The following is a 22831-nucleotide window of genomic DNA, read 5'->3' as shown; positions in this document are numbered from 1 at the left end:
CCACTCATCTCTGCTGGACACAAACCGTCCACAGCAACGACGAGCAGAACGAAAGAGGGAAAATGCCCTCGTGTTCCTGCACGCAGCTTCTTCATCTCGGAGTCATTTTTACTATTCCTGCTTCCGACTAATGACCCTCAGGTGTTAGATATCCTCACTCCCAATCCTAACAAGTGTTTCCAAAGCAGAAAGCCTGCGAGCTCACTGAGGTCCGAGAGTCTGCCCACCGAACAGGACCGAAACATCCTCGTGGCTTTCTAAATTATAAACTTCATCAGACAGCATATGTAACATGAACACGTTTTTATTTGATGTTTCTTTTTATGTTTTTTTAGTCTCCCGACAAAAAATGAGCTAAAACTTTAGAGCAACTATTTACATTTTCATAATTTATTTATTTTTTCCACACATAATTGCTTATTATTATTTAAAAATGTATGATTGTTTTATGTTTAGGCGCTAACATGAACTTTTAAAATAAACTAGAGGGTCAGGTTTGAATAGAGATCGTGGTTTACAACGATCACCACTTCTTTTAATGCGCTGGGTTCTTGGTTGCTATGGTAACACATCCCCCTCTTTGTGTGCACAGAAGCCGCAGACGTGAGCTTTACTTCCTAATGTCACAGAAACGGTGACAGCCTGTGAACGTGGACAAATGGACGACCTGTTCCTCACTACTTCACTGTGAGACGGCTGCTAGGCAACAACCTTCACCTTCACCTGAAGCCAAACTCGAAATCGTTCTCCAACCTCAGCTGAGGAACTGGCTGATGTGTGAAGAGATTTTTGAGACGCAGCATCTCAAACTCAAACAAACCCCCAAACTAATGCGAAAACAATCTGAAGCTTTAGCAAACAGGTACAAAACAACAGCACAACGCACCATTAAAACCATTACAAACCACTGCGGTTGTCATGGTCACCTACCTCCATCCACTGTCCGTGGGACTGCATGTTGAGCACAATGCAGGGGTCGGGTTTGGACAGAGCGTCCCGGTCTGAGATCCCTTTACAGGTGAGTCTGAGCTCCACTTTGGTGAGACAGGGACTGCTGAACAAGCCCAGAGAGTTGGCTGCGGACTCGTAGATGTCACTCATGGTGGAGGCGGGACAGGAAGTCTGAAGGAGAAGCAGAAAAGTTCCAGAAAAGGCAGCATTAAGCACCTTTAGTTTAGGTAGTTTAGAGTCCCCGCGTACATTTCGCTGACAGCCTCAAAGACATGTCTGAACCGTCACCATCGAGCCATTTCTCACTGCACGAACGATTCATGTACTGACCAGAATCAGTCCTGACCGCTGTCAGGCTCACAAATATCCTCTCCAGGGCAGAAACTTCTCAAAACTACTTACAACAAGCACCACTGTTATAATTAGAGATGGCACGATACCACTGCTACTGCTTCAACGTGCTACGGTTATGATCCGAGTTACGCCGTGTCGCAAGTTTTGTGAGGTGCTTTTTTGATATTTAATGGATCAAATTGCATGTTTTATTTCTCTCCGATATCCGATCCAGTAATTTACGTCAGTATCGGACCGATACCGATACGTAATATCGGATCAGTCCATCTCTAGTTACAATATCAGTGAAGAGCATGATATGACTCAACAAAATGCCAGCTCACGAGTCCTCCTGATCCCGCAGTGGAAACAGGAAGACAGAAAGAGCCAATCACATGGCCAATCATTGCACCTACCCAGAGTTCCTGCAGCAAACAGGTGCTCAGCATCAATGAGCCTCTGAAGGGCAGTAAGCTAACAGCCAGGGATATGATTCATGCAGCTTTTGTATTGTGAATTCGTACATCATCGCCACTGCAGGCTTATTAAATTCTGTTTTTCCACAAACATTTGCTTCCAGCTGTTTAAAAATGGTCACCACTGGATTGTGCTGATTGGACCAAACCGATGCAAGGAATTCTAAGGCAGATTCTTTCAAGCATCCAGCTTGTAATCCTACAGTAACCCCGTTTAGGGAGTAGGGGATATTTCAGCTTTTACAACAGTACAAATACACATCGCTGCAGAGGAACGACCAAAGTAAAAGAGACTACAAGTTAGGGGTGGGCGATATAAATGATATACGATAGAAACTATATAAATTTGGCCAACGATAGAGATTTTGACTATACCGCTCTACCGGGATAGCGCATGTTGATGATGTCAAAAGCATCGCAGCGGCTAAAACCATTATCATCTGCAAATGATGGCGGGCGACAGTCACAGCAAAGAGATGAAGCACTTTTGAAATGTGGGGAAAGCCAAAAACTGCGCTTCCTCCACTTCCGTAACATTGATTCATTAATGTTGAATTCTCTCGCAGCTGCTCTGTTCCCATGTAGTTGCACTATATTAATGAATAACCTCGTATTGTGGATGAATGCTCTCAGTTGTTCTCCTGACTGAAGTTTGCCCCGTGTACAGCATCCTGCAATGCGATTGCATTTGTCCCTGACCACCAGAATCCCTCACGTTAACTTTTATCGAGTGGAAAAAAAGTTGGCTTCATCCTCCAGCTTCACTGTGCTAATGTTATGCTAACATAGCTGTGTCGCTAGCAATCACGTAGCACAACATTATATAGCAGGTAGTCCAACTTCAGTAACCCTGCAAACGCCACTGCTGTTTAGTTTCCTGTCTTTATGTTAGAAGTGACAGCAGAGCTGTACGTTTGAATTAGTTTCAAAAATCTCTGATATGAAATGTTTAGGTGTAAACTAGCGAGCTAACTTCCTGCTAACTTCTAACTCCGTTAAATTTAATAAATTCTGTTTTCATGGATGTTAAACTTAATTGTTACACCTGGTAAAGCAGCAACGCTGATGATTTTATTAAAGATGAAAGAATTTGGACCGTTTTTAACTCTGTGTTCATTTGACTTTGGGACCTGAAGCAGAGTTTTGGACCCAGATTACTCCGCGAAGCTCCTCACTACGGCAGCCGTAATGCTCTGACATCCATCAAGCAGTGCTGCTTACCAAAGTTACACTAAAACATTTTTAACAGATTTCTGCAGCCAAAATCGGTTCGAGGTCAGTAAGCACAACCAGAATTCATACATAAGGAACACTCTCGATTTTTGAGAAAATTAAAGGATTTTAAGTCCTTATAGTGTGGAAAATACGTTATACAGAAGAAAAGAATATATCGTGATATATATTGTTACCGCACGTGCTTCAAATTATACCGCGATATGGATTTTAGGCCATATCGCCCAGCCCTACTGGAGTCTAGACAGAAGCATCTCCAATGGAAGAACCATGGAACCTGATTAAACACAGGAGAGTTATGTTTTTCATTCAGATTAGTTTATGCAATTATATTTGGTCTTAAAATATTGGTTCTTGTTTTTATTCTTTCCCCGGTTGGCAGCGACACACCGACCAGCTGACCACCATAAAACAACAAAAATAGAAGAACATGCCAATAACTGCAAAACACTGCGGCGGCCATCATGAAGTCCTACAGTTACTCATTTAAAAGAAAAGAAGTGTTTGAGGAGCCGATAATGAAAAATGAAAGAGAGGAGGACAGATGGAGGACAGGGAGTGAATCAGGAAGTGGAGATGAGTAGTAAGGACGGAGGCGTGTGGAAAAGCACTTAAACCACTCGAGGACCTGCGATTGTGCCTTGTGTGACACCACCCAGAAAAAACACCTTTCAGAGACTCCAGCTCATGCGTAAAGCCGCAGGATTAACTGAAAGAAGCAATAATATTTTGTTCTTTTCACTTAAATTAGCTGTGAACGGATTTTGTGAACTTGTGTAAATTGGGGGATGAACTGTGAGGACTTTGTGTTGTGGGTGGAGGTGAGATGGATGTTTTCTCATTGACGTCAGACTTCTGATCATCTAGTGGACGTCAGAGGAACTGCAGCCACGGAGGCTCTGAGCCGCAGCAGCAACACGTAACAATAATTATTCCAGGTCTTTATGACAGACAGGAGAACTTTATAATAACTTTACAAGACATTTCCCAGCCTCTGAGTGATTTCATTTCATCACTGATTTACATATCATAATTGCATGGAAATCCTCCCTGTCAGAGTGGAATGAATGCAACCAGCAGCCAGAGCGAGTCTGCTGAACTGGTGCTAATTAAATCGGAATAAGAGATGATTTTATTCATTACATGCATTTAATTGTATTTGATGAAATAACTCCTATTCATCCAGGACAATCTAATTATACAGTGTAGAAAAAATTACGTTCAAAACGATGTTCACATAATTAATTCGCACGTCTGGACTCGCTGTGCGTGATAACTGACCCTCTCTCCGTGACACTGCTCTGATTGAGTTGCTTAATTTGATTATTAGAGACCTGCTTTTATATCTCTGCTGCTGTGAGGAGCCTCGCATCCTGTCTCTAATTACTAGGGCTGCAACGATACACAAAATTCACGGTTCGGTTCGATATTTTTTCGATACAAAAAATGTTCATGCCTTTTTAATTTGTCATTTATTAAAATTATAAATATATATTTTAACTCAAAAGTACAGTTTTTAAATTTAATGTTGCTGAAACAACAAAATAAAAAAAATAAATAAATCTATCTGATGGAGAAATCCCTCATCTTTGGAAAAGAGAGTTTATTACACAGAAATGTCTCTTTCCAAAATAAAAGCTCTACTATCCGCTTCTTCTGGGCTATATTCTCAGCAGCATATTAAACATATCAGGTCCCCATAAGGAGAATCCTGTGCTAACGGCTGTCTAAATGACTCGGGTAAAGTTAGTAGCATGCGTGCTTGTTGTTTTTGTCTGCTTCCACTTGTCTTTGCACTAGGATGATGTCGGAGTAAATGTGCAGTCATATTCGTTGTGTTCCTACTAGTGCTGTCAGCGTTAATCTGAAATGACGTTAACGCCACAACACGGCAAATCTCCGTTAACGAGTTACAGCGGATTGCCCTGTGCAACACGTTAACAAGCTAACTGCGCTAACACACTAGTTCCCACCAATTGAGCATTGCGTGGCACATCCAACATACTGTTTTACTTTAGTCCATGACTCGCTTACCTTCAGGGTCATACGTCACATGAAAACCAAAATAGTTCCAAACGCCAGATCTGAATGAGGGTGGGGGAGGTTCAATTTCGGGTAGCGTTGAGGCAGTTGCCATGTTGCAACGAGCTAAGCTGCGTACTCGCATTCTCAGCGAGACCGGACGTGCCAGGAACGCGAGCACGGACTCGTGATTTGTACAATTGGAACATCAGCGTACTTGATGATGTCACAGGTCCGGAGTTTTTACTGCCGTCCCCTCTTAATTTAACTGTGAGTAATATGTTATGAAGCTTCACTTTAATCACAGCCAAACCGGTTTACTCAGGAACAAATAAAACACTGAAATAAACCAAACATTAACATTTAGAAGTGATCTAAGTGACTTATATATATATCATGTTTAACCTCAGTAGTGAAATCTCTATTAATAAAAATATTGTATATATGTATATATGTATGTATGTACTGTATGTGTGTATATATATATATACATGCATGAAGAGGATGATGTGGACAAAATACTCATTTGCCTAATAATTCTGCACTCCCTGTCTGTGTGTGTGTGTGTGTGTGTGTGTGTGTGTGTACGTGTACACACACATATATATATATATATTAATGAGCACTCTGATCTTCAGCCCCATTGTCTCCTGCTGGCAGATAAACTCCGCCCTGACAGGAAGCCCTTTCTGTTGGGTCAGGACAGAGTGATCGTATCTCCACCTCGACTCCCAACCAATCACTCCATCACCTCCCTCCATTATCCCATCAGCAGCACTCGGGTTGATCTGATTAACCCCGGGCAGAGCGAGGTTTTGGTATCCGAAGCACTTCACAGGAGGAAGTTACACTTATCCTCTAATAAAAATATAAGATATTCTCCTTACACAGCTGGCTCAGGTTACAGCCCTGAGGAACGATGGAGGGAATGTTTCAGAAACAGGACACAGATCTGTTCTTTCTGTGGAGGAGATCATGTTCTACCAATCAATGGAGTTTATAATAGACCAATCAAAGGCTGCTTATGAGTCTTTTTATAGAGCTATTAAGATTCTTATCACTAAAACCACGAAGGAGAATTCTTCACTCAACACCATGCTGCTGGAGAACAAACGCCCTGCACCACACAGACTGACCTACACTGAGCCTTCCACCAGTCCGAACCATCGCGAAGGCCAAACTGGGACCACACCGAGACAGAACACACGTTTACAGAATAACTTTAAGTTCTGTTTTAAAGAACACAAAAGAATAAAAATGTCTGAAGACAAGTCCAAAACCAGCCCAAAGCATCTAAACAAGTCTGAAATCACATTTCTGAAACCAACGATACATCTCACTTCCTTTTTGCCGCCATGATAACTGGCTGTAGTTATCATTCTCACGCAGACACAGATACCTGCTGATCAACGCACAGTAACATCAGCACCCTGCTGATCCCAGTCACTGATTGGTGTGGATTAAAAGCTACGACCACAGCTGCACCCCACAGTTACATGCATAACTGAAAATAGCTCCAAGCAGAAGCCCCAAACGTCAGCCTGGATGACAACAACACAGATCTGTGTTTCATTGAGCAAACAGCTTATCTTTAATAATAAATCAAAGTTACAAGAGAAACTACTTCCCTGTTGTCACAGTGTTCAGCTCCTGTGAGCCTCACTCAGTGAGGGTGCATCCCCATAAAACACATGTATATGTAGGTGTGGGTGTAGGTGCGTGAAAGCTAGTGGACACTGTGAACATGGAGGAGTTAACACAGCTGGCACATCTGTGTGAAAATGTTTGTACTTCCTGTCACCTAGTTCATAAGGAGTAAACTAGAATCTGTCATAAATTTCTTTGATGGCCTTCTGTGAGTCATTTGTACAGCATTCATACTGTGCATATGTGTTTTATTGTGAAAGAAACAAACAGGAATAAGCCTTTTTGTGAAGAAGAATTCAGAACATTCATATTAATTAATAAGAAAAACCAGTAACCGTATGACCTGTTGCAGTAAACATCTGCTTCCTCTAAACACAGTCAATGTAATTTACCAACTGTATGTCTTATTATGTGTGTTTATGCCTTTAATTTGTCTTTCAGGTAGACGATGCTTCTTTTGAGCTGTTCAGCTCCTCCCACAAAATCAGTCAGCATCGCTGTTACATCATCCTTCCATATTTATTCATAAAACAACACGGCTGACACAAAGTGCCGTACAACCTAAACAATGAAAATAAATCAGATATAAATAAAACCATAAATAAAAAGCAAATGCAAAAAGTCAAATAACAAGATGTGAGCAGACACAGCTCAGAGACACTCAGTTCAGTTTTTGTCACACTTTTTGAATCACTGTCTCTCTCGTGATTACTGCATTTGGACGTGTTCTTCATAAATTCCTGCAGCTCGCTGCACGACGAGCATTACATGGTTAGAAGTCACACATGAGGTGATGTCATGATGTGCTTCTCGCCGTCCTCCAGATAAAACAAACCTCAGCTCCATATTGTTTCTGCTTTTCAGTGAACCTGTCACTGTCTCTGCTCAGTCTGATTTAATGAGCTGCAGCTCGCAGAGACCCCGGAGTCAAAAATGACCTTTGACCCGCTTCACTCTTTCTTTTCTTTCTTTTTAATGTATCGCCACATTTGGCACACACAGTGTCACCGTAATGTTGCCTTCACTGTCAGTCAAACTCCACACAGAGAGTTTTTAGGAGCTCAAACTTTACCTGATATTTGTAACACACACAGCAGCTGAATTTATGAAACGCAGGAAACGTCAGAGCAAAAACATCTAATGAGACAAACATGTCGCTGCACGTTGTGACGCGCCATCCATCCATGCATCCATCATCCATCCATGCATCCATCCGTCATCCATCCATCCATCCATCCATCCATGCATCCACCCATTCATCCATGCATCCACCCATGCATCCATCCATCCATCCATGCATCCACCCATGCATCCATCCATCCATCCATCCATCCATGCATCCATCCATCCATCCATCCATGCATCCATCATCCATTCATCCATGCATCCATCCATCCATCCATCCATCCATGCATCCATCCATCCATCCATGCATCCATCCATCCATCCACCCATGCATCCATCCATCCATCCATCCATGCATCCATCATCCATTCATCCATGCATCCATCCATGCATCCATGCATCCATCATCCATTCATCCATTCATCCATCCATCCATGCATCCATCCATCCATTCATCCATGCATCCATCCATCCATTCATCCATGCATCCATCCATCCATCCACCCATGCATCCATCCATCCATCCATCCATCCATCCATGCATCCATCCATCCATCCGTCATCCATCCATCCATCATCCATTCATCCATGCATCCACCCATGCATCCATCCATGCATCCATCCATTTTCTTAACCTCTTATGGAATTCAGGCTTGCTTGGGGCTGGAGCCTATCCCATCTATTGTAATATTAATTGCTGGTTCTAAATTTGTCCTGTGTGTGTGTGTGTGTGTGTGTGTGTGTGTGTGTGTGTGTGTGTGTGTGTGTGTGTGTGTGTGTGTCATGTAATGCAAAATGAGAACACAAATGCAAACTCTGACACAGTGTATGACAAACAGAGAATTTTATTGTGGCTGATTTCAAAAGGGAACAAACATCTGAACTCGCTCACAGGGGGGTAACAGATGCTGTGCGGTGCACAAAGGAGTGACGGGACTCACACACACAGTAACACGCACACACACTGAGGGCTGATTGGGGAAACAAGGCACGGGTGAAACAAAACGAAGGAAGCAAATCTAAGGACAAAGAAGAAAAGATGAAGAGAGTTAACAGTGAAACAGCTGACACGAAGACAGACACTTGACAAGAAGGTACAGGAGACACTGGACAGGTTAAACTAATAAACACCAGAACATGAATGAAAGCACAATATTAACTCTTCACATTTGCACCTCACGCACTGAACCAAACAAAGATTTCTCTCTGACCAAGAAAGAAGAAGAACTGCAGATCAACAATTAAACTTCCATCAGAAGAGCAGCAACACTGTCTCAAGGTAAAAGTCTCTAAGTGATATTTTTGTGGGGTGTATGCCCAACTGTAACATTAGTAGCATTTTGTGATGACATTAAATTAATATTGAGCAGAACTGAGTTCAGCTTTCTGGTGCAGGTGCCATGAAAGTGTTTCATGTGGACTCTCCTTCCTCTCACTGCAAACAAACAATGAAATCAAACTAAAACTCTCAGACATAACGAGAAAACTCGAAAAAGCCAACAGAACAAAACCCAGCATGACAGCGTGGTGACAAACTGCAGGCTCATCAGCCAACAGCAACCTCTCAGAGCCTAGATCGCTGTTAAACACCTTCCCAGGAAGGTGTAGTAAAAAGTCATCATGATGGGTGTGCTGACTCCAAAGGAGTTGAGTTTCCTAAGGAGGTGTAGCCGTTGGTGGCACCTCCTGAGATTCTCCTCTGTGTTGGCAGAGAATTTCAGGAGGTTGTCAAAGATGGTTCCCAGGTATTTGTACTCCTCAGCTACCTCCACTGGCTTTCCGTGGATGGTGGTGGTGACTGAAGCAGCCAGATCCCTCTGCCTACTGGAGAAGGTCACCACCATCTCTTTGGTTTTGCTCACGTTCAGTTCAAGTTTGGAGCTGTCACACCTCTCTACAAACTCCTGCAGAGTGGGCCCGTGGTGCTGTGAGGGCCTGACAGCAGTGACAGGAGAACTGAGTCGTCAGCATATTTCACCAGGTGACAGCTGGGCTGTGTGGATCTGCAGTCATCAGTGTAGAGGATGAAGAGCAGGGGGGAGAGCACACAGCCCTGGGGGGAGCCAGTGGAGGTGGAACAGAGACCGGAGAGAGTTGTTGACCCGAACTTTCTGAGTCCTGTTGGTCCAATATCCACAGGATCAGCTGATCATCCAGGTGAAATCGGGAGGAAAGTTTAGTGGCCAGGATGTGAGGCTGCAGAGTGATGAACGCTGATGAGAAATCAGCAAACAGAAGTCTGGTGGAGGAGTCAGGGAGCTCCAGATGTTTGTGGATGGAGTCCAAGATGAAGATTTTTGCATCATCAACACCTCTGCGTGCACGGTAAGCAAACTGGAGTGGGTCCATCAGGGGGTCAGTTGCTCTTACGATGTGCTGTTTTATGATCTTCTCCATGGCTTTCATCACCAGGGAGGCGATGGAGGAGACTTTGGGTTGTTTCTTTTGGAGATGAGGATGACTGTGGAGTGTTTCCACAGCTGGGGGACGGTGTGACTGTTAACTGAGGGTTGAAATAGACTCCGAACACACTTCCTAGTTGCCCTGCACAGTGCCTCACAACTCGACTGCTGATGTTGTCAGGGCCGGGTGAGCTCCTCTCCCTGGTCCTCCTGAGGGCTCTCACCACGTCCTCCGTCCTGGAGGTGAGTGCAGAGCTGCCAGGTTTGAGTGGATCTGGACTCCTCAAGCTGGGTGATGTTGTCCGTCACAAAGCTGGTGTAGAAAGCGTTGAGGTCGTCAGGGAGGGAGGAGGGGTTGCTGCCCTCCACCTGGGTGGTTGGGTGTTGGGTGGTGACCGCAGTATTCACAGAGGCCATGGTTTTGAGGCCCTGCCAGGCTGAGTGGAGGTCCCCTGTGGTGAATTTTATTTCAACTGTGTTTTTATACTCCAGTTTAGCCGTTTTTATGGCCTCTTGACCTCTTGATGTGGCACTCGAGTCTTTTAAGTGATGTATGTGTAACACTAATTTTGCTAAGAGCTATTCAAATAAACTTTATTATTATTACCATTAATATGATGCTAAAGAGGACCTTTGGAGTATCTTGAGCTACCTGAGAACTTTATGTAGCTGTGAGCTTCATTTATGGAACTTTAAAGGACGTAAAAAAAAGTTTTAAAAAAGTAGAAGACAACAAACACAGCCTGCTGCCTGATTAACCTGCTGCAGCTGCTGCATCAGAACACCAACACTAAAGTTCGCCTTGCATGTGATGCAGAGATACTGGAAGCATGACAGCAGATGAGTGAGGCTGCAGACGCTGCAGAGGATGATTCAAACACAGGCTGTAGGTGTGGATGTCCTCATTCGCTGAGGGTCATGATGAAGTGATGCACTAATGAAGTGAGGGTGTGACGGGCGTAGGTATGTGACTGAACATGGAAGCTAATCAGTTAAGAGTTAGCGTGTTTGTAGGGGAGGAACGCATCTCTGTTCTTGCTTCGTGTCTCTGACCTGCAGACACTCCTCTGTAAGTGTCACAGCGAGGTGTGCAGGTGGATGCAGCTTCAGCTGCTCAGTCAAGCGGCGGATGAATCCTCCCACCTGCTGAGGCTCGCAGCGCGATGACATCCAACAACAGATTAAAGAGACGCTCATGAAAATCACATCACACAGATCCCTGTGCAGCTGCAACACTACAGTTATTAATTCATGTCATTCAGAGGCTCCGCTCGCTGATGCCGTAACGTAGCGGGTTTCAGCTCGGCGATGAGCAAACAAAGTGTTTGTGCAGAAGAATAAAAAGTGCGAGCGCTTCAAGCAGAGCACAGAGAGAACACGACAGCCAAGCACGTTTCTGCAGCAATAACCTCTAACAGGCTCATCATTCATTATGTTTCAAAGATCAAGAAACTTACACTTTTCTCCTGATTCAAATGCTATCAACTCGTTATCAGCTGGTCCTATCAGCTGGTCTCAGCTGGTCCTATCAGCTGGTCCTATCAGCTGGTCTCAGCTGGTCCTATCAGCTGGTCCTATCAGCTGGTCTCAGCTGGTCCAGTCCTGCTCTGAAAGCTCAGGTCCTCCACTCGTACAGTGAAACTTTAAAAAGTGATGAAAAAGCCGTGCTGATGTTCATGGATGCATTTTTCATCACATCTTCGAAACTAAAATATTTCAACAGAAAGACTTTTTTTGTCTGTAGAACACTTATCTGGGCCCGCGTTACCATGGTAACCAAGGAAACAGCTGTTCAAGGTAGCAGCTATGAACCCAAACTGATGTGTTTCTAGACTTCACTGAGTTTAATGCCAGATTTCACAAACACACACACTGACATCAGGTGTGATTCAACCACAAAGCCTTACAACCTCCAAATGGTGACTTTTAACCCTTTAAAAGTGGAAATATTAACTTCATGTATATGGACATATATGAGTACAGATGAGACCAGAAAGACGAGAAACTGGGGGAGTCCAAATTCATGGGCTGCATCCTCCTGAGGACGCATTTGTAGAGCGATTACGTCACAGCGACGTGACGAAGGCTGTCCAAATTCGTAGACTCCTCCGAATGCAGCCGACAAATGCGTCCTCCTTTTCCCCGAATTTGAAGGATGGGTCGGGTGTGTCCTTCGTGGCCTACCATATCCCAGAATTCATAGCGCGGCCCAGCCAAACTCCAGTTTCCAACAATGGCGGCCGCTACTAAGTTTTAAAATTACTCTTACTAATCTTTCTGGGTCACAAAATAAACTTTTAACACATTTTCAGGTGAGAAAGTAGCTGTGCAAACATCAAATATCTGCTCAGTTTATCAAGATATCCCATATTTGCAAAAGTGCTTCGACGTTTTCAGAGACGTCTTCTACCCACCAGCTCGATAGCTAGCCGGGAGCTCGAGGGTCACTGGAGCCGCAGAGAACGGCACAACTCCCGGCACATCATGTTCAGATCAACGCGGACTTTCGCTTCTCAGGTTAAACGTGATATATGAGTCACTTAGACAACCTAAAAATGTTATTGTTGGGCTTTTCTCAGTGTTTTATTTGTTCGTGAGTAAATCAGTTTGGCTGAGATTAAAGTTATTAGATTAGATTAAACGTTATTAATCCATCGGGTGATTTTCACACAGCTGAATAAACGTCAAACAGAAAGCTGATTAAACAGAAGTGTGAGACGGTCGAGAATTTACCCCAGTGTCCTGTTATATTTTAGATATCGAGGAGCAGACGGCCGAGTTTATTAAACTCCACCGAGACAGCGGTGACACAGATCTGTAGGCTAGACCGTCCAATTTCACAGCCGTTTACTTCCAGCCTACCCGACCTTCTGAGGACCCGGCCACGTAGACTGCGAAGGCCGGGTCCTCAGGAGGATGCAGCCCATGAATTTGGACACGACTACTCTGCTGAGTTCAGAAAATCAGTGATGGAGGTGATGGGGATAAATAATCCATGAAGACGGCGATTTTAAACGCCAGGGAAGAGAAGAATCCCTGTGCTTTTATTTTGAAAGTCCTGTTAACCTGTTAACCACCAGTGGAGAAAAATACTTATAAGGCGGCTCATGACTTTTGCACAGTACAGTACTTTTTTCCCCTTTATTTTGTCAATAAGCAAACAAACATGTTAACCTGAAGCTGAATGGCTGAGAGCAGCCGGAGCTCAGGGATGAGCGAGTGAACTCTGGGTTAGCGACTTTAATTGGACTGAATTGGAATGAATGGGCCACTTCGTGCTGTTCAATATTCAGTTGTTGTGATTCATGACTGCGGCGCATTAAGCCGCATTCGGGGCAGGATGGAAAAACAGGACAGCTGCTCAGAGTTCATGCGTTTTTCACTGTTAGCTCTGTGTTCACACTGGTTAAACAGGCCCGATCAGCTCCATTCAGCGTGTTCCTGAGTTGTAGCAGTTTGTCTCCACCAGCAGCACAAAGCAAACAAACTGATGGCTGCTTACACGTCGACCGGATCAGTGTTAATGCGTTTCCTGAGAGTTGTGCAGCTTCACCGGCTCTGAATCGAAATGTTCTCGTGTTGAAGTTTAACACAAAGTGTCGATATCCATCCATCCATCCATTCGCTTCCGCTTATCCTTTTTTCAGGGTCGCGGGGGGCGCTGGAGCCTATCCCAGCTGTCATAGGGCGAGAGGCGGGGTACACCCTGGACAGGTCGCCAGTCTGTCGCAGGGCCAACACACAGGGACAAACAACCATTCGCGCTCACATTCTCTCCCGCATTCACACCTAGTGGCAATTTGGATTTTCCAATTGACCTACTGTATCCCCACAGCTGTGATTTACATTTTGATCCTCGAGTACAGGTGAAAATGACCCAGAAATGACCAGCATGTGAGGCTCTGTGATTGGCTGATTGCTAGTGAAATGCATTATTTTTTAATAGACACAAAAGGCTGCAGTTCCTCTGACGTCCAGCAGAGGCAGCAGTGAGTCAGTCCACCAGACTCCAATGTTAAAACTTTACAGCAGAAATAATCATGTTTCCAGCCTGAAACACAAACTGTTTGCTCTCTATATATCATTTCTCCCTCCATAACACCTGTACGGGGTAAGAAGGGTTTTAGAACTCACCTGTTTAAATCTCAAAAAGTCTTAAACTTTGACTGTCAGCTGGATGGCGACCAGAGATGGGCAGTAACGCGTTACTGCAATCTGATTACTTTTTTCAAGTAACGAGTAAAGTAAGGGATTACTATTGCAAAAACGGTAATTAGATTACCGTTACTTTCCCGTAGGAACGCTGCGTTACTGCGTTACTAAAACCGTGATTTTCTGTGAGAATGTCTCATGACTGTGACGTAAGCGAGTGCGACGTTCGTGACAACAGCTGTGTGCAGATCAACAATGGATCACATATCGAGTGCAGAGAGAGTATGAGCGTGCAGCGTTTAAAGCGTGGAAGTACTGACCTTACTTTGAGTTTGATTCCATAAAAAGTGACAAAAACATTAGTGTCCGCTGTGCGTGGGAAGAAAACTTCTTTTTACAGCGAAAAAAACCCCTAAACTTCCAACAAGCACCGAGTAGCTACGACGTAATGGGAAACTCACAGAGAAACTCGCGGATTCTTCCACTGACCGCGGCACACCTGCACCAGGGTAAACCTCCGCCTACCCCACTCCTGCTTTACAGGTGAAAATAGAGCAACAGGACCGCTGAGTCTTTGACTTTATTTATTTTCTGCTGTGTTTTACTTGCATCTATTTGAAAGACTGAGTGTAAACACAAAAAATATTTTATTTTATGTGCTGGAATGTGCAGAAAATAGGTTTAAATGTTAAACTAATTTCTTCCAGTCAGAGAATGTTGCAGATAATTAAATGTTTGCTTGATGCATAAAGTTAAAAGATTAAAACTAACAAAACAAGTTTTAAAAAGAGACTTTTCCATTTGATTACATTTTGTATGATGGATTATGCAGAAAAAGTAGAATTGGGCTGAAAGATCTATCACTTTATCACCTACTCAGGTTGGAAATCGTGTTTTTAAAAAGTAACTAAGTAACTAAGTAATTAATTACTTTTGAAAATAAGTAATCAGTAAAGTAGCGGGATTACTTTTTTGGGGAAGTAATCAGTAATTAGTTACTGATTACTTTTTTCAAGTAACTTGACCAACACTGATGGCGACACAGGAGGATGTAGCTGCTCGCTGTCTGCTCAGCTTCACCTCAGCTAATCAGAATCCCTGAACTGGACCTTTGACCGTGTTTAGCTGTTGGAGCCGTTGGAAACATTTTTAATGACATTATCTCACCAGTAACAGGTAATATTGATTGTGTTAACGGACAGTCCAAGAAGTCTGAGCTCCGAGAGTGAAACTAATGATGTTACTGAGCAGTAAAGGCCAAAAGGCTAAAACTGAGAAGTCAAATCATTTGTCCGTCTTTCATCTATAGTCTTTGTTCTGTGCTGAAGGGGGGGGGGAAGGTACTGTAGTACAGAAGTACTACAGAGTACTTTACTACAGTACCTATGTGCCTCAGGGGGCGTTGCCATGGAGATGGCTCCATCCAGAGCAAATCTGAGTCTCTGTTGTTCTGTGACTGAAACACACAGCATCCTGTGATCAGCTGATTGTCAGCATAGTGACGGAGAGGAAGAGTGACTCACCGTGATCATCACCTGCTGTATAAATAACACAGTGCTGCGTGAAGCTGTGAAAAACTGCCTAAACGTGCTGCCACTGCACTTCCTCACTAACCGTAGACAGAGTGTCAGAGTGGGTAAGAACACCTCTTCCACCCTTGTGGTCAACACCGGTGCCCCTCAGGAGTGTGTTCTGAGCCCTCTGCTATACACTCTCTTCACCCATGACTGTATTTCCTCCTGCGCGTCCAATCTCATTGTTAAGTTTGCAGATGACACTACAGTGCTCGGACTTATATCCAACAATGATGAGACAAACTATAGGACAGAGGTGCAACAACTAGAGTCATGGTGCCACGACAATAACTTGGTCTTAAACACCAAAAAGACCAAGGAGATCATTGTAGATTTCCGGAAGAGGGGCCATAACAACCATCTGCCTCTCTTCATTGGCAGTGAGGCGGTGGAGAGGGTGAGCAGTTTTAAATTCTTGGGGGTAACTGTGACCGAGGACCTGTCCTGGGGCAACCATATCACCTCAGTTGTACGGAAGGCCCAACAGCGCCTCTACTACCTGAGGAGACTGCGGAGCGCACACATTCCCAGATCTCTGATGTTGAACTTCTACAACTGTGCCATCAGCAGCGTTCTGACGTATGGATTTCTAGTGTGGTTCCCCAGCTGCACCAAGGCCGATCAGCAAGCACTCCAGCGGGTGGTGAAAGAAGCTGGCAGAATTATTGGAACAAGTCTGCCAGAGATCAGTAATATCTTCCCCACTCGCTGTCTGACGAGGGTGCACAGTATCCTGCGGGACCAACATCACCCTGCGCGCCACCTTTTCCATCTGCTGCCCTCAGGGAGAAGGTACAGGTCTATACAGGCCAGAACATCCAGACTGGCCAACAGCCTGTATCCACAGGCTGTGAGGCTCCTGAACTCTCTGCCCCCCTCTCACGGACAATAACCATATCCAACTTCTTAATAGCAATGAACTGGTCTGCATTGGTGCATCATATCTTTATTCTCTTCCCCCTCCTGCCCCCCCCCCCCTCTTTCTTAAATAGATAACTATCATATCTGATATCATATCTCACAGTACAATAATATTGAATGGGTTGCATTGTTGTATTTTGTCATGTTTCTCAGGTCTTTGTCTGAATTTCTACGAACATTATTGCTAAGGATTGTCTTATTGCATTGGAGTCACACTGGGTTAAATATGTACACTTGGGTTTTAAGGGGTATTTATTATTTTCTTCTTTTTTTTGGGTTGTATGGAAGCCCCAAACGCAATTTCATTGTTCTTGACAATGACAATAAATAAATAAATAAATAAATAAATACTGCAGAAGGACAAATGAAGGGGGCGGGGTTTCTCGGGGGGAGTGGCCCGCGACTCCTGTCCCACTGACACAAATACTCCCTGAGAACGTGGATTCATCTGCAAACAGCAGCTGCTTCACACAAACACTTTCTTCTTGCAGTTAAAAAGTGACGATGCTGTTCGTTATCAGCGTCGCAGTGCTGATGCTGTGGTTCACCTCAGGTCACTGCTGTCCAACATGGACTAAAGGATCGAGTCCAGCGCTCTACATAGTTCCACGTGTGTGAAAATATCTTCCAATAAAACACCCAGCTGTTCCTGCTCTCAGCACCACTGCAGACATGAGAATATGTGCAAAGTTTAACGTTTCTATCTCAAAAAAACTGCTGTAATCATAAGAAAATAAGACTTTTTATTGAAATTACACTAATGTAGCGATTCATCGTGTGTTCTGTCAATGGAAGCTTATTGAACTTGGATTTCTTTACATTAAAATGAACAATACACACTTTGCTCTATTTTTTTGCCCTAAAAACATAAAACACAAAGCCTGTAAAAAAAAAAGAAGAAGTTACATTTAGGGTAAAATTCAATTTTCTGTAAGCTCCACCCCCAAATTCCAAATCGACCCAGAAAGCAGATTTTTACTTATTGAGTAACATATGTGTGAAGATAACGGAGTAGAGATGAAACCTGATGAAATATTAATCATGGCACTAATATCAGATGAGCCCTAAAACGTCTTCTTCTTCTAAATACTCATTCTTTTATTTTGAAAGAGCACGGTGCTTCCTGCTGTTAGACTCTGCTGTCTGTGTGGATAAAAACTTTGCCGATAGTTTGAAAAGCTCCGGATCGCTTTAACCGCCCTGTCCTGTAACCTGTTTCAGATGTTTGCGGATGAGCTGACGGGGGAGAGGTGGCGTCTTTACGAAAACCAGAGTAGCTCACAGGTAGTTCCACATTTGCTCACGCTGCCCCCTGGTGACAGCATACAGCTACAACATGGAGACAGCGATGTGCACCTGCAGACTGCCAACACACAACCCTGGCCTTTAAAGTGTTTTTTATATCAATTCTGTTCATTTTATGTGCCATTGTTTGTATTTTTAATTTGTCACAGATTCTGTTGATAACATGGAGTTTCTGGCCGCAGGGCGGCGTGCGTGCACGACGACTGTCTCAGGGTCGCCTCTCTCCAACCTCCAGCTGACACTGGGCTGGTTTGAGGTCATGCTGTGAGGTGGGAGAGCGCGGAGTCCGGGCAGAGAAGGAGTTACTGGGCCGAGTGGAGGAGTTTAGTATGTTGAGCAGAGCGAGAGGATTTCTGCAGTGGTGAGGACGCTGTGCCGGTCTGTGTGGTGACGAGAGAGCTGAGCGTGAAAGTGAAGCTGAATGAAACGTGGTCCAAAACTCTTTCAACAAGCTTAGGAAAAAGAACGTTTGTAACTTTGAACTTTTCTAATCCTGTAAAAATAATCAAGTAATCTTGAGGATGTGAGCAGAGCGGGCTCGGCGGCCTGAGGCCCTGCGAGGCGTTCAAAGACATGGCACCAGGTATTTTTAGCTGAATTTAATGTCCGATTATGCAGCTGCGGCACAGGTTTATCTGCTCGTGTTTCACGGGTTTTTATCAAAGCTGCACCTTTTACATCTCCTCCCTGAGCGTTATCGCTCTTCTTCATCTCATCACCCCACACGTCTGCAAATCAGCCCAACTTCAAAGCAAATATTACAAATGTTTCCCAACCTCTGGCTCATGTGCTGCACAGAGGTCTCTGAATGCAAAACAGGTCCTCACCGTCCACTAACAGGCAGCAACCAGGACCAGGGAGTCACATGACCCCTGTGACTTTAAACTGATTGGCTACACGGAAAAGAAAAAGATGCTGGGATTTATGAGTATCTGATTTTGCAAACCTAAACTAAGCATCTATAAGAAAACAAGAATAGATTTTTAAAAAATGTTCTCAAATAGAAAGAAAGAACACGTGAGACACAGTGGCCACAACAAAGATTACACAGGGGTTAGAAAAAGATGCAAAAGGGCCCAAAACATTAAGCAACATGGACACAGAGGGGATGCCCAAACGGAGACACCAAACTAACAGATGCACAAAAGCTAACTAATAAACCGAGAAGACATGCAAAACGATCACAAAAGAGTCAAATAGTGATCTCAGAGAGACGTGAAGGGGGGGGAGTGGTCACGTGTGCAAAATTGGATGTAAAATGAATGAAAACTGAAAAAAGTTGTAAAATGTTGAGACCGGAAGTTATTAAAAACATGTAAAATGATCACAAAAAGAAACAAACAGGTGAAAAGAAAACACAAAGGTGCATAAAGGGCCTAAAAAATGATGATTAAAAAACTAACAGACAGAAACTAAACAGGTTAAAAGTAGAAAAAAGAAAAATATTGTAAAAAGAAGCAAAATGACAAAAAAAAAACAAAGAAAGAAACAAAAACTGTTTTTTTTAAACGACTCTGGAAATAAACAACAAACTATCACAAAGATTCATAAACGAAGCACAAATTCAAAAAACTGACAGGAAGGTGCTGCTGAGGTCACTGTGACGTCACCACAGGTGGAGACGGACTCACAAAGCATCGATGCTCTGATCAATAAACACCGAGAACCATACATGATACCAAAGTACGAATATCCTTCATTCTCGGAGAATAGATCATAACCGATGCTTTATCGATCAGTTCGAGCTGAGAAGTTTTTCATCTGCAGGGATAATAATGAATAACTCGTCTCTCTGTGCGTGGTTCACATTTATGAATAATAATGATCCATCATATTGATTAATGAGCCAAACACACAAAGCGATTAAGGACAAACATCCGTCTCCAGTCAGAGCTTCACTGGCTGCGAGGAAACGTCAGCGCTACCGAAGCTTCTCCTGCTTTTCAAAGTACCCGTGAAAAATCCACAGACAGTCACGGAGCTCACTGTGGGGTCATAAATCAACACCTGTGCTGTTTCTCACAAAGAAACACTAACACTCAATCTCATTTCAAAATAAAGGCCCAGTCCTTTCATGTCCACGGGACTCAGTAAATTACGTGGGCTCATTTCCACATATCTGAAACACACTCAGCCAATAGGAGCACTCCAACATTTACATTTACCCCATAATTAATACAACTGAAGAACAAAGCAAAAGAAAACAAGACTGCATCCCTCACCCATCCACCCCTCACCTATGCATCCCTCACCCATCCACCCCTCACCTATGCATCCCTCACCCATCCACCCCTCACCCATCCATCCTCCGTGAGACTAAAGACATGAAGAGGAGAAGAGGAGAGTGCTTTGACCCTGAGATGCTCAGAGTGCTGGAGTGAATCCAGCTTTAATCACCTCTCTGTCATCATAAAGGTTAAAGAATCAGGCAGGAAGTCAGAGTGGAGACATAAACAATAAAGGAATGATGAGTAAAGGCTGTGAAAGACGAAGCTCTCTGAGTTTTTACCTGCTCAGATGTTCATGAAGAAGAAGAAGAAGAAGAAGAAGCTCCAGAGCGAGAAAAGCATCCAAAGTTTCCGCTCAGCTCAGACGGACTGAACTGAGATCAGCTGCGAGCGTACGGACACACAGCTTCATCTTCATCCTCCTCCTCTTCCACCTCCTCCTGCTCCTGTGGCTGCTGGAGAGCCTTTCCAGCTTCCAGTCACCTCGCGCAGCTTTATAGCGGGGAAAGCCTCACACACGCCGGCGGAGAGGGAGCGGAGGACGTGGGAGAGGAGCGCGGGCTGCAGCGACCCCTGCAGGCCGCACACCGGCGGCACAGGCGGGGCAGCAGAGCCGGAGGAGCGCCGCTGACTCACTTGTAATAAAGCAGTACGGTTCACATTATGATCAGAGACACGGGCAGTAAAAAAATACTAATTTATATTTTTATATCTGACTATAGATTTACGAGCTTCTTTTTCGATTCAGGTCATTTTTTTCTTCCCATATTTTTAAATTATGAATATTTTTGGTTTATTTATTGATTTATTTTATTTTTGAATTTGCCTTTTCCTTCACAGATTTTTGTTTATTTGTTTGTTTTTGTTAAATTTGGTTCTTTCTCTTTGTTGTTTTTTGTAAATGAAATTGTTTTTTCTCTACTCCGTTTCTATTTATCTGCAAACTTATGATTCTTCATTTTTTTGTTTTTTATGAATTAATTTTTTTTCTCTTCAATTTTCGACTTTCCACTTTTTATTTTTATTGTTGATGATGTGTTTATCCTAAACGTGTGCTCTAGTAGGGTTGTATATTTTTACTCCATTATATTGTGGTTGAAAAAAATCATTTTGTACATTTTTGTATTTGAACCCTTTGGTTGTTTCTTATTCTGCAGCTAAAGTTATAATTCCCACAGGTTGCTTTAGTTATAGGTAAAGCTGTCACACACACACAACCCCCCCCCCCCCAAAAAAAAACCCCAACCTTAATATGGGTGTGTATATATATATATATATATATATATATATTAGAGATGGACCGATCCGATATTACGTATCGGTATCGGTCCGATACTGACCTAAATTACTGGATCGGATATCGGAGAAAAATAAAAAATGTAATCCGATCCATTAAATATCACGAAAGCACCTCACAAAACTTGCAACACGCCGTAACTCACCTCAGAACGTTAGCAGTCGGAGCAGTATGCATCACGTGATAGAGCAGCTGTGGCATGCGGGACCTGTCGGTGGTCTGGATAGCATTTGGAGCTTCGCTAGCAACCCAGCATTTCATCTCTGACAAAGTTATCCCCGAGAGAAGTAAAGCAAGTGTGTAAGTCCATCTCTGAATGTTTGTAAAGCATTCCTGCATTAAGCTTAACGAGCGACTGCCTCTCGCTCTCCTGCTGCTACTTCAATCATGAAACTGCTTAATGATCAGCTGATCGGCTTTTCTGTCGTGAGTCCGTCTCTCTTGTTTGCTTTTGGCCCACTTTGCACCAGAAAGAGGAAACCAGCGGCTGAACAACAGCAGCACGTTTAAGCTTGATCAGCTGTTGTTAGAATTTATTTAATATTACTTTCTACTCCAGGATCTTTTTCTACGTAGCTGACGCTGGTAACTGTGCAGGGGCGGATCTAGCAAAGTTTAGCCAGGGGGGCCGATAGGGCATGAACAGGGAAAAGGGGGCACAAAGACATACTTTTCTTTCTTATTCTCATTTAAAATGTCTAGCTTTTAATAAATAATTATCTGACACCCAAAGTTTTAATTTGATGTAAAATGAATAGAAGTCATTTACTGTATATAGTGACTATTAAGTCTAATATATATACCCTAGTAAGCTATAGTACTTTTTCCTTTGGGAAGGTACCATCTGTGCAGTCTGCAATTTTGTTGAAGAAAGATGTTGAATCTATTTAATATTTCTTGAAAAATAATTGATTTCTGTGCATTTTTTTTCGCACTGCATCAAATTAAGGTTGATTACGTCGATTAAGCATCATGAGGTGGAGTGTGAGGGGTGGTTCCCTATTTTTTATTTATTTAATTTTGTTGTTGCTGGGAGTTGGAACCCTATTAGTTAGGTTGCTTAATATTTACACTAAGTACTCTTTAAAATACCAGAATAGGGAGGATGGTGTAGGTTTAAGTTTATTAGATTGATCAGTATTGCTGAACTATGAAATTTTTTTTT

At 43.3% G+C, this 22831-nt stretch overlaps 1 protein-coding gene across 1 annotated transcript in view; it reads right to left on the bottom strand.

Moving 5' to 3' along the window:
• The window catches only part of LOC147319925 (copine-4-like), a gene marked incomplete at its 3' end in the record, with an annotated part of 81775 nt that extends 60245 nt beyond the window's left edge, over positions 1-21530 (bottom strand). Inside the window, exons 1-2 of the mRNA XM_086310112.1 lie at positions 20651-21530; positions 931-1122 (exon numbers count right to left, since the gene is read on the bottom strand). Of these exons, the coding sequence (XP_086166238.1) occupies positions 931-1101 (171 nt within the window). The remainder of the gene's footprint in view (positions 1-930; positions 1123-20650) is intronic.
• Positions 21531-22831: the final 1301 nt, after the last annotated feature.

This window comes from Aulonocara sp. 'chitande type north' Nkhata Bay, linkage group LG11 (assembly GCF_057382095.1).
Source record: "Aulonocara sp. 'chitande type north' Nkhata Bay isolate Kocher_YH1m ecotype deep benthic linkage group LG11, A_spYH_male_GT1.1, whole genome shotgun sequence".
NCBI classification, from domain to species: domain Eukaryota; kingdom Metazoa; phylum Chordata; class Actinopteri; order Cichliformes; family Cichlidae; genus Aulonocara; species Aulonocara sp. 'chitande type north' Nkhata Bay.
Note: the sequence above shows the minus strand (reverse complement) of the source record. Positions and strands in the feature narration are given on the sequence as shown.